The following is a 15,097-nucleotide window of genomic DNA, read 5'->3' on the forward strand; positions in this document are numbered from 1 at the left end:
TATTATAACTGAGCCTTCTACTGAGAAGTATAATGCTATGTCAGGAAAATGGCTGCTTCCCCACCGAGTCAACTCACTATTAGGGAAATAGCAAAACAGTGACAGATATTTCTAAGATTCACCTTGCAAAACATTTTCTATACATAGTCTCATATTTTGTAAACATTCAGCTGTTTAGTCACTGCAGTTTTCCTTTAAAAGGTCCCTTTTTTAACCAGCAAAAGTATAGAATTTGAAATATCTTTTTGATGAAATCCAGACAGTATGCAATTCATGAAGACTGTTGGGTGGGACTTGTTTATTCCAAAGAGTTAAACATTGCTCTACTTTTTTAAATTGTGCCCATTTACATCAATAAATTACTCACTGCAACTCCTAGGTGAGGGTCATGAAGTTATAACCATGACAATTCCTGCACACCAAGCTGCAGCAGACTTACTTCAGAGTATGAGCAAAAAGCTCTAAAAAGATAATTAAGAAAACACTGAACTAATGGAATGTTGGAGTAACGTGCATGCCCTGAATGAACTTGGTAAAGCCACATTGATGGTGGGATGAAAAAAGACATTTTTTAAGTGTTCAAAAATATTGGATTGATAAATCTTTTTAGATGACATGTTCTTTGGGGGCAGAGACGGCGCATTTCTCCATATTTGGAAAGCACCAAGCACTGTATAGGCACTATTATAAATAATTATATTATTATATAAACTACTATTATAAATAATAATAATAATCTTGGAGAAGGGTCTCTCCTGGAGTTCAGCCATCAGGCCAAATGTTCCCAGCTGAACCCCCAAGGAACGTTAGCATACCTATCTAAATGCCCATTTGTTTTTGTCATGTTACAGAGAAGCAGCAAGTCAATACCCAACTAACCATCCTTCACACTGATGACCACTTCAGAGTGAGGATATAACTGTGGTCCAGTACAGCTGGAATTTCTACTGTTCAGAAAGAACAGTCCTCAACATACGTGAGCTTTGCTGTAAGGGTTTGGATCTTTGATAGCTGGCAGGTATCTGCACCTCCCCAGAATGGTCTGCACAAAACCATCCCTGCTGCATTTCTTCACCGTCTCCCTCAAGAATTTTTGAATCCCTGGGAAAGGAAACAAAAGAAAGAATGTCCCATCATTCCACACTACTGCCAGAGTGCCATCACTCCCTCACTATATTATGCTTTTTATGCTAGTGCATCTGGTATTTCATGTTTACTCCATACTCTGTTTTTGCGCTAAGGCACTGACACTAGCTTTGGAATCCCAAATATCACATCACTAATATGTGGAGAAGAGGAAGTCCTTACATTTCTCACTCCCCCTGCGAGACAGGGGAAGCGAGTGACCTTTCTTTTAGGTGTGTATTCAGCTCTCCTGGGTTAGTTTATTATGATTGGGAGGAGAATGAGGTTGTAGCTAGCTGTGCACAACTGTATTCCAAGTGGTACGATGTCAATGTTACACCACTGCTATTTATTCTTTATTCTGGGAAATCAGGACTTGTGGTGGCACTGAAGGGATATAAATTGAAAGAAAGAATCAGAGCCCTTGATGCCCAGTACAGTGTGACTTCAGATCTTCAGAACAAAAAGAACTCATCGAACTGCAAGGAAAGGATAGAATGTGTCTTGAGCAGTAAAAAGAAACTCCAAGTAAGGATGTGCTGTCCGTTGGGGAACCATCAAGCTCAGATCAGAGTTGTACTGAAGTGGACGAAGATTTACATTTTTTAAAACTCCTCCAGTTTTAGGATTTTAGAAAGACTCTTTTAAAGGATTTGAAAAAAATTGAAAATGTTAAAAACAACATAATATACTAAAGGAGAAAAGTACTCAAAATAGAGACAGCATTATTTGATATATTATATGTGTAATTTAGTATGATGAATTGGTATTACATGTAAGTGTTCTGTATTATGAAGTGTTACGAGATATTGTTTCCTTCACTTCATTATTTTTCAGCTCAGCTCCAAGCTCTCCTATTAAAGCTTGCTGTAACTCATCCCACTTGACCTCTGCTCATTTTCTGTTCTTCCAAGGAAATTTGAGATGCTCCTTAAAAGTCTGATGTCTTTATATAAAGTGTTTGGGAGCTACTCTGAGCAGCCAAATAAAAATGGCATGGCTAGAAGCAAAGCTGCTTATGATGTGATGAAAGCTGAAGGCAACGTGGAAAAGATCATTCAACATGGAAGATGATTAGTTGGGTTTTCAAATGACAAATCGAGTCCTTAGGTCCAGAAATATTACATATCCTTAAACCTGCATGTTCTGATAAGGAACTTATTCTAAGTTGGGAGCTTTAAAAAAATCAACCTTCCAGGATGGACTTATTGACAGTCAAAACAACAAAATCATTGAAGTAATGCAGCATTTAATTTACAGGACATAGTTTAACAAAGCAGGGGCACAGAGTATATATGGAAGCAGAGACTGCGTTACTTTGTGTACACATACAACCTTGAGAAGCTTTTTCTTTAGGCATAGAAAGAGTTACGAGTTGAAACAGTCCGGGAGGGAATTTGGGGGAAGAAAATAAGGGCAACAAACGTGTGCCTCACCTGGATATCTGGATTTGAAGGATTCGATGTAGCAGGCAGCATCATTTTCCTCAATACCCATCTGTTCTCCTAAAGATTTAGCTCCCATTCCATAGATGATTCCATAGCAAATCTGTCAGAGAAAAGACAGCAGAATCACAAGTACATGGTTAGTGATTCAGAGAGCAGAAATAACACAAAAGTTAAACTGTGGAAAAGAGTAAATGATTTTAGGATTTCAGTCTGGATCCTGTTGCTTTAGGGATATCATAACTCTGCATTCGTAGAGAAATGACATTTATCACACACTTCAAGGACACCATTTTGAACGTGAATCTTCTGAGGAACATAAGATTTACTGCGACAGATCAGACCACTAGTCCATCCAGTCCAGTATCCTACCTTTAGAAGGGGCAAGTAACTGATGCACCATAAAAATGCAACTTCCCTTCACCCATTTTCCAAGTAATCCACTTAAGAGTAATGGGGGTGGGAGAAAAGACTAGAAAATCTTCAGAATTTGCAGCTATTAGCTTAAGCTCTGATGTGTTCATGCAAACAGTATACAATACTGGGTCTCAAATCCCAATGTATTTTGATAACTGCAGAAAATTATGAACCCCCCTCTTCCTCTTCCCATCTTCCTGGAGATGGTTTTCTTTGACAGATCAATCAAAACCTCCTGACAGAGTGCTTAAAAATATTCTGGGTAGAGGCCACATGGCAACTATTGTATCTCCTGGAGGGGGTGGAGAAACTATTACATTCCCTCATTTTATAATCTAATAGCCAAAGGAAACAGGTTTTTGAAGAGGCAGAGAGCTCCTTTACTTCAATAATAACCTTTGATCAAGTCCTTTCTACCCATTAAGTTGCTATGTCTGATGGAGTTTAGAAATTTTACCAAAGACTACCTGCTTGGCTTGTTGCCTTATCTCATCTCCAACAGCTTCAGTATCAATCATCTTCCACTCAGCTGCAATGCTCTTGAAGACATCAGCTCCACTGTTCAGGACCTCAATGAGCCGGCGGTCACGAGACAAGTGAGCAAGGATCCTCAGCTCGAGTTGGGAGTAATCAGCAGCCAAGATTAAACCTCCTGCAGCCAACAGACCGAATGAATCCAAACAATAACCTTTCATAAATTAACACTCAGCTATCATGTCCAAGTCCATCACCTAAGAAATTACAAATCAGATCCCCATCTACCTTGCCCTTGGGTCATCCTTTACACAGGAGCAAAGAAAATGCAACACACTGCCAAATCAGATTTCTCCACTCACTCACACTGGTATCTTTAGATAAGTGTAAATACAGGGCTGCCCAAGGAGAAAGGCAGTGGAAACTCATTTGGCTAAGCAGACTACTGCATAGAAAACTACACTTACTGCCCCAGTTCTGAACAGCTGTTCACCAATATGATGCTCTAGTAGCTTCTCTCTCTCTCATGCCTCTGCCTCCCATTGCAGATACTTTTAGCTGATATGAGGCTGGGTGAGAACTCATTTGAGCTATCCTGTCCCAACCTGTCAGTGAATAGCTTCAGGGCTTGCCTCTGCTGCTGCTGCTCAGAGTTTTGCCAATCAGCCTGCCCAAAAAGATGTACATATCCGCATTTCCTCCCTTCACTGCTAGATCTAGATTTTTGTTAGCTATATGTTTAACTCAATGAAAAGATACAAGACAGTGCAATACCAAATCATTACCTGGAAAAGGAACAAAAGCATGCCTCATGCTAACAGAAAATGGCATCCCCCTTTCTTTGGGTCCTTCATCAGCCAGAACCTTGAGGCCATAAGGCAAGGTACTGCACAGCTTTTTACCTCTGTGGAGACAAAACATTGTTTACTCAACTGATTGTTACAGTGCCTATTGTTGCATCAACTGTGGTTACAATGACTTTTAAAATCAGACTAACCATTTGCAAAAAACAACAAACAGTCAAAATAACTTTGTATTGTTCCTTCAAAGTCAGACTCTGGCAGACTAAATGCCAACTCATGCCAAAGCCACTGGGCCTCACTAAACACTGACAAATGCATAGCTGGAAACAAGTCTGGATTGTCTGTGTGTTAGTATTGTTAAAATAGATATTAGAGTTGTAAGAATGTGTTTAGACATTATGGAATGCTTGTAGGATGCTGCATGTATTAAGCCAATTTGTAATATCTGTATCCCATGCTAGAAAGTAATGTTTAAATGTTTGCTCTTTAACTATAAAAATGTTTGCTAAGACTGTAAACCTCCACAGTTGAGCGACGCATTACCAAGTGTGAAATAGTAGTTTACTATAAGAGGTGTTATCTCCTCCCCAGCAAAGGAAGGTCTACAAGCATCAGACAAGGCATTCTGGTACATCTGTGAGCAAGAGACTTCGTGGATTGCTCCCCACACACCCATGAAGAGGAGATGTGCACAAACGCTCATCCCACCAGTTTGAATGCTGGGGAAAGGGAATAAAAATCCCTGTTAAGGAGAAATTGTATCCCTATGCTGCTTGAACTCTGAAGGGTGAATATTTCTAAGCATGTGCAAGCGATCCCCAGCTGTTTAGCTTGGATTAGCCCTATCGAACATATAAAGCTTGCATATTATAGTAGCCACTATCATCTTTTTGAACCTAAGACTGTATCTCATCTGTGTGTTTTTGTTTATCTGCTTTAACTTTGTAAACAACTTTCATTTCTTTTTCCTAGTTAATAAACCTTTAGTTAGTTTATTATAGGATTGGCTACAAGAATAATCTTTGGTGAGACATCTATGGTGCACTTGATCTGGAGTAAGTGACTGATCTCTTGGAACTGGGACCAACCTGAATATTTTGTGATTGTTGGTGTATAGCAACAAATCTATCACTAAGTCCAATTTGCCTGGGTGGCAAGATGGACTAGAATGCCAATGGGGACTATCTGTTGATTCCATAGTAAGACTCTTATAGTGCTTTAGGAGTTCACATTGTTACTGACTTGATGAAATCTAATTATAGAATATATAACCAGCTTGGGGTCTCTGCCCTGCTTCTTGACAGGCTGCCCTGAGGTTGGAACGCATGGTCATGAGCCACTCCAGACAGTGTGACAACTAGATTATTATTTTTTTGTGATTTCTGTCAAGATCTGGATGGATGGAAATTAAAATTTAATTCAATAAGCACAAAAAGAGCATTTAAAAATATTTAATAAGAAACTTAAAACAACCTTAATATGTGCTGGATGCACCAATTCTCAGAGTTTATCAAAACATGTTTTGCATTTAAAACTAATTTATTAAACAAACGAGGTATTATCTGTAACTAGTGAATTGAACTGATTGTTTCTGGTCACGATGTGCTTCACGATTTACATTTAGTAGATCTCATCCTTGTTTTTATTTACAGCTTGGAGAAGGTAAACAGGCTTTCCTGCTTTTTCTCCTCCCAATCCATTTCTAATTTTGAATGAAGTGTAATCCCGAAGAGATTACCTAGGTTCCAGGGACTCTGTCTGCTAGTAGCTCAGGGAGAGGCACACTGACCTTGGTAGAGAGGTGGAGCCAAGGCAGACTCAGTCTGCTCGGCAACCAATCGGGAGTAAGGTCCTCCCAGGGAGCTCAGGAGAGGGAAGAAGCCATTTTGGAGCAGTCTGGAGCCAGCCAGGGAATGTGCAGGATTGGTTGTGGGGAGCTGGTGAGTCCCACACCTGCATGCAGGGTTTTCCCTGAGAACTGGCCTCTGGGGACCTGAAAGCAAGATATCTCAGCTTGGCCCTTTCCCTCTCCAAGGCAACTCCCAGTTTGTAGAGCTTTGTTGGGAGAACTTCCCCCAGCCGGGCTGAGTTAGCTCTCCAACTCTGTAGGTGAGATCAGTCACCATATGGCCAGCTCTGCTCTGGCTGTTAGTCCAAGGCTACTGCCTGCTGTGAGTGAGTCTGAGTGCTGGGGTGAGAGACTAAAGTTTGGATTTTAGTATAGTTTTGTAATATGCACTTTGAGCCCTGCACCCCTTTGTGGTGAAGGGAAATCCTGGAAGCAGCCCGACTCCTGCATGAAGATGACGCCTGCCAGCAGTGATCATCAACCCCTCTGCAGTGACTGAGGAGTCCAGAGCCATCTCTGAATCCGAAATGTGCATACACACACTTGCATGCAGTGTTGTAGCCATGTTGGCCACAAGATATTAGAGACACAAGGTGGACCAATTTCTCCACAAAAAGATATTACCTCACACCTTGTTACATACGCTTGTTATTGGGGCTGCAGAAGCAGAAGGGACCATATGCAGGAAACACTATGTGTTTCCTTTGTAACACTGAACAAAAATATCCCCAAAGAAGCCTGTATTCTCTGCTTTTCCTCTGCAGAGAAGCCAAACGTCCCATGGTGGCAGCCTCTGGGGGCTGGAGCTGCTCTGTTCCACCTGAAGCCCACCAGTGGCAGCAGGTGGCACTAGATCCAGCTGTGTATCACCACACTACACAGTAGTGACCTGTTAGAACCTAGTGATTCATGCAAGGCTCACCTAAGAATGTAAAGAATTTGTTCACCCACCACGCTATCTGATCTAAGAAGTTCTGTGATACACAAGAGCTGCATTTAAAAATAAGTTTCTCCTACATCTGCCAGTTCTCTCCTGTTTTCTGAAAGGTACCGCTGAATTGCCCTAAAAGCCAGAATCAACCAACTCCTGAGTTCTAATCCCAGTTCTGCTAATCTATGCCTCAATTCGCCCATGCATAAAACAGGGATAACATGAACCTATCTCACACTGCAGTTGTGAAGATTAATTAATGTTTGTATAGTGTTTTCCAAAGAGAAAGTGCTAAGTAAGAGCTAAGTACTATTAGTATTATCAGGTATTTCATTGCACCATTATTTTCAGACATTTATCCTCTCTAAATTCTGAGCAAAACACTGAACAAGTCAATCATCAGACATGAAAGCAGCCTATATCAATCTCTGTAAAATACAGAAAAAAGAAAACTGACAAGGCAATCAAGTTAACAGAAATAGCACAAGTGGAATCGGTGCTGGCCACATTCCTACCTGCCCCCAGGAAAAGTAGAGCCACACCCTAGTGCTCGGGACAGTGGGCTCTCTCCAACCACGGTTGGCATTTCAATCTCAAAGTCTTTCGGCACATTCTGGATATTAGGTTCTATGAAGCTTATGCGACCTAAAATGGAACAAGAGCAAGAAGAAAATAAGGACCAAGAAGAAAACAGTTAAATGTAAGCATAGCATACATCTGAACATACAGCCTGAACACACACACACTAAAATATTTCTGTGCAGAGCAGAGAACAAAGAAAATCCATCTGTCAAAATCACTGCTTTCTGAACTATAAACATCTTGGGGGAAATGAGACTAAACTTAAAATTATTACTTGTCAAACACCTTAAAAAGAACCAATTTTACCTCCATTAAAATTACTTCAGTCTTAATAGGAATGCTTACCAGCAGAGGCGGATTAAGGTTTTGTGAGGCCCTGGGCCAGAACAAGTGGGGGCCTCTCCCCACCCCTGCAGTCCCACCCCCATTCCGCCCCTTCCCTGCCCATGGTCCCACCCTGTTCTGCCCCTTTCCTGCACTGCCCTGCCCCACACATGATCAGCCCCATTCTGCCCCCCACCATGGCTCATCAACCTTGCTCCTTTCTTCCCCCTCAGCCCCACTGCAACCCCTAGGCCAGAGTAGCTCGTCTCCCCCACACGTCCCCATGGCCCTGGGCCCCAGCGGGGAGTGAGAGTTTCCCCAGCCCTGAGGCTGCAGCAGGGACCTAGAGCTCCTTGAGTCCCAGGGCCATAGGTGTAGTTTAATGGCTATATTTGGGGAGGCAAAGCTCGCACATGCACACACATGTGAGCACTGAAGCCAGTTCCCTGCCTACAGTAGTACCTGGGCTGCCGGTGCTTGGGGGCGGGGTGGGAGGGGAAAAACAGGACAGCATAACGGTTGGGTCCCAGCTGCTGCTGGCAACCACTCCACCACTGGCTGCTACAGCGATGTCACTGCTCTGGTGTTGCTGCGATTGCCTCCTTGCTGGGGCTGCTGCTGCCCAGGGAACGCCACATGCTGGGCCCCTGCTTCCACCTTCCCATTCCCATATCCCCATCCCCACCCACTTCCTCACCAGGGGGCACTCTCAGTTGTAGCAGAACCTGGCAGGCACTAGGACCTAGGAGGTGGCGTCCAATGCTGAGACAGGACCCGGAGCACAGGGCCTGCTCCCCAGGAGCAAAAACATGTTGGAAGGATGGGGCGGCCGGCATTGCATGGGAATGACAGAGCCTGCTTCTCCCTTGGCAGGGTGAGCAGAGCAAGTCCTGCAGGGCAGCTCAGCATTCACGGAAATGGGGAGTGGCGTGTGACATCTCCCCCCATACCTTGCCTCTGTTTGAGGGGGAAATGTCCCCTGCTCCAAACTATGCCTAAGCTTGGAGGCCGCAGCCAGGGTCTGGATGCTGGGCTCCCCCAGGGAGCAGGGTTGGGGCCATGTAGGAATGAAATTAGGAGGGCCAAATCACACCTGGAGCTGCAGCTAGCGAGAGATGTCAAGAGTAACAAGAAGGGTTTCTTCAGGTATGTTGGCAACAAGAAGAAAGCCAAGGAAAGTGTGGGCCCCTTAATGAATGAGGGAGGCAACCTAGTGATGGAGGATGTGGAAAAAGCTAATGTCCTCAATGCTTTTTTTGCCTCTGTCTTCACTAACAAGGTCAGCTCCCAGACTGCTGCGCTGGGCATCACAACATGGGGAGTAGATGGCCAGCCCTCTGTGGAGAAAGAGGTGGTTAGGGACTATTTAGAAAAACTGGACGTGCACAAGTCAATGGGGCCGGACTAGTTGCATCCGAGAGTGCTAAAGGAATGGGCGGCTGTGATTGCAGAGCCATTGGCCATTATCTTTGAAAACTCGTGGCGAACGGGGGAAGTCCCGGATGACTGGAAAAAGGCTAATGTAGTGCCAATCTTTAAAAAAGGGAAGAAGGAGGATCCTGGGAACTACAGGCCAGTCAGCCTCACTTCAGTCCCCGGAAAAATCATGGAGCAGGTCCTCAAAGAATCAATCCTGAAGCACTTACATGAGAGGAAAGTGATCAGGAACAATCAGCATGGATTCACCAAGGGAAGGTCATGTCTGACTAATCTAATCGCCTTCTATGATGAGATTACTGGTTCTGTGGATGAAGGGAAAGCAGTGGATGTATTGTATCTTGACTTTAGCAAAGCTTTTGACATGGTCTCCCACAGTATTCTTGTCAGCAAGTTAAGGAAGTATGGGCTGGATGAATGCACTATAAGGTGAGTAGAAAGTTGGCTAGATTGTCGGGCTCAACGGGTAGTGATCAATGGCTCCATGTCTAGTTGACAGCCGGTGTCAAGTGGAGTGCCCCAGGGGTCGGTCCTGGGGCCAGTTTTGTTCAATATCATCATAAATGATCTGGAGGATGGTGTGGATTGCACTCGCAGCAAATTTGTGGATGATACTAAACTGGGAGGAGTGGTAGATACGCTGGAGGGCAGGGATAGGATACAGAGGGACCTAGACAAATCGGAGGATTGGGACAAAAGAAATCTGATGAGGTTCAACAAGGATAAGTGCAGGGTCCAATGCACAGCTACAGACTAGGGACCGAATGGCTAGGCAGCAGTTCTGCGGAAAAGGACTAGGGGTGACAGTGGACGAGAAGCTGGATATGAGCCAGCAGTGTGCCCTTGTTGCCAAGAAGGCCAATGGCATTTTGGGATGTATAAGTAGGGGAATAGCGAGCAGATCGAGGGACGTGATCGTCCCCCTCTATTCCACGTTGGTGAGGCCTCATCTGGAGTACTGTGTCCAGTTTTGGGCTCCACACTACAAGAAGGATGTGGATAAATTGGAGAGAGTCCAGCGAAGGGCAACAAAAATGATTAGGAGTCTGGAACACATGAGTTATGAGGACAGACTGAGGGAATTGGGATTGTTTAGTCTGCAGAAGAGAAGAATGAGGGGGGATTTGATAGCTGCTTTCAACTACCTGAGAGGTAGTTCCAGAGAGGATGGTTCTAGACTATTCTCAGTGGTGGAAGAGGACAGGACAAGGAGCAATGGTCTCAAGTTGCAGTGGGGGAGGTTTAGGTTGGATATTAGGAAAAACTTTTTCACTAGGAGGGTGGTGAAACACTGGAATGTGTTGCCTAGGGAGGTGGTGGAATCTCCTTCCTTAGAAGTTTTTAAGGTCAGGCTTGACAAAGCCCTGGCTGGGATGATTTAATTGGGTATGGGTCCTGCTTTTGAGCAGGGGTTGGACTAGATGACCTCCTGAGGTCCCTTCCAACCCTGATATTCTATGATTCATGGGGGCTCGCCCCACCCGCCTGCCTGGCGCTGCTGCCGGGGAGCAGGGTCAGGGAATGGGGGTTTGGCCCACCCCCCCGCCTGCATGGCACTCCTGCCGGGGAACAGGGTCGGGGTGTGGGACACACATTTTTCCGGGGGCACAGGCTCTGTCGGCCCAGTGGCTAATCCACCACTGCTTACCAGAGTCTATTATGTTTCAAAACTTTACTGTTTTTGTACATTCCAAGTAGAATCATTGAGAATACAGATGTGCAAGCCATCTTGATGGCTTCTCCATTAAAAATGAAGAGCCGGGAGTGGTCTGTGCACTAGAGAAATTCTGTTTACCAAAAGTAAGAGGATAAAATTGGTAAGAAAAAAAAAACGGTTACCTACCCTTTGTAATTGTTGTTCTTCAAGATGTGTTGCTCATGTCCATTCCATTCTAGGTGTACGTGCACCCATGTGCACGGTCGTAAGAGACTTTTGCCTTAGTAGTATCCGTAGGGCCGACTGTGGTGCCGTGGTACATCAGGCACCGCCGGCCCTATGCCCTCTCAGCTCCTTCTTGCAGACATCTCCAGGTAATGGAATGGACATGAGCAACACATCTCTAAGAACAACAGTTACAAAAGGTAGGTAACCATTTTTTCCTCTTCAAGTGCTTTCTCATGTCAATTCCATTCTGGGTGACTCATAAGCAGAATCCTCGGAGGTGGGCTTGGAGTTCACAGACTTGCAGATTGGAGCACTACTCTGCCAAAACCAGCATCATCTCTAGCCTGGTGGGTCAGCGCATAGTGCAAAGTGAATGTGTGAATGGATGACCAAATCTCAGCCTGACAAATTTCTTGGATCCGCACCTGAGCAAGGAAGGCTGCCGAGGACGCCTGCACCCTAGTCAAGTGAGCTGTCACTATCACCTGTGGGGGCACCTTTGCCAGCTCATAACAGTAGCAGATGCAGACTGTGATCCATGACTATATTCTTTGGGGAGACACTGGGCAACCCTTCATCCTATCTGTGACAGCAACAAACAACTGCGTTGACTTACGGAACTGCTTTGTTCTATCTATGTAGACGGTCAGGGCTCGTCTGATGTCCGGGGTATGCAACCTGCATTCCTCATCCATTGCGTGAGACTTTGGACAAAGGACCGGCAGGTATATGTCTTGACCAGCATGGAACTAGGAGACAACCTTGGACAGAAAGGCTGGGTGCAGACGCAGCTGGATCGTGTAAAGTGGTTCCGATGTGAGCGTCCTGATATTGGACACCCCACAGGCCGAAGTTATAGCGACTAAGTAGAGACCTTCCAGGAGAGAAGCAGGAGGGAGGAGGAAGCCAGGGGCTTGAAGTGGGAGACCCATGAGTCTTGACAGCACAAAATTCAGGTCCCAAGGGGAACCAGGTTCTGGACATACGGGAAAAGGTACCCCAGACCTTTCAGGAATTGCACTCTCATGGGGTGGGCAAAGACCGACCTGCGTTGAATGCCAAAATGGCTGCCAGGTGCACCTTGACCGAACACAGCGACTTTTGAGGATTTAAAAGAGGTCACAAACACATATAAAGATGTACTTGACAGCGTCCTTGTGGGGTGACAGCCCATGGTTACCTGATCTGGTATATTTCAATAGTTCAGCCCAAACTCTGCATAACAAATGCACTGATCAGAGACCCCTGCAACGCAGAGGCAAAATCAGCCAAGCTAAGGATGTAGTGTAAAAGGCAGATCTTCAAAGTTCTTGAACATCATTGAACTGGGAGAGGGGTGGTCCTGACTGGACAGCCTTTCAGCCAGTACAGACTGTTGCAAATATACGGTGAGTCAAAACCTTTTTGTTTTTAAATTACTTAGCTTATAAAGTTAGAGGATGGAAGTTGTGAAGTTAACAAGAAGGACCTACTCAGGAGATCCACCAGAGAATTCCGGGCTCCCGGGAGGTGCGACGCCTTGAGATGAATGGCATGCTGCACACCGAAGTCCCACAACCGGAGACCCTCTTGACACAGGGCATACAAGCGGTCTCTGCCTTGCTTGTTGATACAGAACAGGGGTGGGCAAACTTTTCAACCTGAGGGCCACATCGGCGTTGCAAAACTGTATGGAGGGCCGGGTAGGGAACGCTGTGCCTCCCCAAACAGCTTAGCCCCTGCCCCCATCCATCCCCTCCCACTTCCCACCCCCCCTCAGAACCCCCGACCCATCCAACATTCCTTGTCTCCTGACCGCCCCCTCCCAGGACCCCAGTCCCTAACCGCCCCCAGGACCCTTTGCCCCATATCCAACCGCCCCCTGACTGCCCCTTAGGACTCTTTGCCCCATATCCAACCGCCCCTACCATGCTGCTCAGAGCAGCAAAGCCCCGCCACCCGGCCAGAGCCAGCCACGCCACTGCTGCACTGTCCGGCAGGAGCGGCGGGCCAGAGCACTGGCGGCGCGTCGTACTGAGGCGGCAGGGAAGGGGCCGGGAGCTAGCCTCCCCAGCTAGGAACTCAGAGGCTGGGCAGGACGGTCCCGTGGGCTGGATGTGGCCCGCAGGCCGTAGTTTGCCCACCTCTGATGTAGAACATCGCGGCAGTATCGTCCATCAAGATCTGCACCAGTCTGCCCTTTGGTAGGTTAAGAACACCTGGCAGGCCAAGTGTATCGCCCTGACCTCCGTTATGTTTATATGGAGAGAGCGATCCTCCTGGGACCAGAGGCCCTCCGTACTGAGGTTACCAAGGTGGGCTCCCCACCCCAGATCCAAGGCATCAGAGACCAATGTCACCGATGGGAGCGGGGCCACAGAGGAATTCCTGCCAACACCCATCACAGTTCTGGCCACCAAGTCAGGGAGGAGAGCACATTCAATGGAAATCCAAACAGTGTCCACCAGGGGCGTAGACCAATGCCATCCACATCTGCAGGGGTCTGGGACGCATGCCGGACTACATGAGTACATGTTGCCATGTAACCTAGTAGCCTGAGACATACCCAGGGAATCATGAGCGGCTGGGCTCTGATGCATGCGATGAGCTCTGACATAGCTTGGATAAGTGACATCCCTGCTTCGTGCCTCAATTTCCATACCTATAAAGTTGGGATAATACTCTTGGGAAGGAGGTTGGCTAATTTAATTAGCGTTTTTGAAGTAGCTTGAGATCTCCATATGGAAGGTGCCCCAGAAATGTTTTAAACACTGAAGACCCAACCAAATGCTGTAACTATCTGTGGGGATACACCAGAAACTTATATGTTCACACACTCACAACATTCTAGTAATATTGCTGGAAGAGTGCAAAGCTACACAGAATTTTAAAGGCTCTAATCGTAATACAAATTAGCAATCTTCTGTATTTAAAACAGTTGTCATTAGTTTGGTTGGAAAGTTAGATATTGAACGTACTGAACTCTTCCTCTTCACCCACAGAGGTTGCCACAGTCCGTGATCAGAAAAGATTTCATATATATCTTATTACCTGTAGCAGTGTGAGTCTGAGATATAGGATAGATCCTCTCCATCCCCAGTGCAGGATTCAAACGTTTCTCCCTCTGCAGTGGAAACACCACTTTGGTCATTGCATTGGTGATCCTCCTCCATTCTAGAATCAGGCCTGGTAATGGGTGTAAGGCCTTTAATTTTTCCAAAACATCCTACAAAGGTAACAGCAGAACAAATATATTATTAGCTATCTTACAAGTTCTACAAAAAGAGTTTCTTCAGTTCTGCAGAAAAGATAAATCCTAATCTACAGGGAGTGATATACTTACAGTAGTCTTTAATTTTTCTAGTCACATCTCAATATTATGTGAACATTAGCTCTGCTTACATTTGTTGTATGGGCAGCAAGAATGCCATGACATGTAGCTGCTGTAATAACATGTAGCCAGAGAAACAATTATTAGAATTAACTTGTGTCTTGAGTCCTAAATAAAATTTGTAGAGTCTGCTTCATCAAATAAGTCACATGAAATTATCGCTTGCACCATCCCTGGATTGTCTCCTCTCTCACATCATGAACTCTCCTCCTTCCTGTTCTTACACCATTGTTCCTTTTCTATCTATACATTAGGAGTGCCCAAACAAGGACTTTGACCACACTCGTCCCGGGACAAAGTGGACCACTAGCAATTAAAACCTTGCAGTTGAAGTCAAACAGCAATTTCTACTTATGGATCAAGGAAGGTACAACCAAAAGCAAAAAAGGTGGCATATAATAATGCATATTCATATACAATCTGAGTACAGCCCCTGAGCTCCTAATAGTTCAGTA

The 15,097-nt window shown here is 45.3% G+C and overlaps 1 protein-coding gene across 2 annotated transcripts in view; it reads right to left on the minus strand.

The window, feature by feature from the left end:
• POLQ (DNA polymerase theta) overlaps positions 1-15,097 on the minus strand; it is a 135,633-nt gene that overhangs the window by 14,458 nt on the left and 106,078 nt on the right. For both annotated transcript variants that reach the window (XM_073309856.2, XM_073309867.2), the window contains 6 exons: positions 14,303-14,477; positions 7,560-7,689; positions 4,247-4,365; positions 3,455-3,639; positions 2,562-2,673; positions 977-1,101 (listed from right to left, as the gene is read on the minus strand). In XM_073309856.2, the coding sequence (XP_073165957.2) occupies positions 977-1,101; positions 2,562-2,673; positions 3,455-3,639; positions 4,247-4,365; positions 7,560-7,689; positions 14,303-14,477 (846 nt within the window). The remainder of the gene's footprint in view (positions 1-976; positions 1,102-2,561; positions 2,674-3,454; positions 3,640-4,246; positions 4,366-7,559; positions 7,690-14,302; positions 14,478-15,097) is intronic.

This window comes from Lepidochelys kempii, chromosome 1 (assembly GCF_965140285.1).
Source record: "Lepidochelys kempii isolate rLepKem1 chromosome 1, rLepKem1.hap1, whole genome shotgun sequence".
NCBI lineage: Eukaryota > Metazoa > Chordata > Testudines > Cheloniidae > Lepidochelys > Lepidochelys kempii.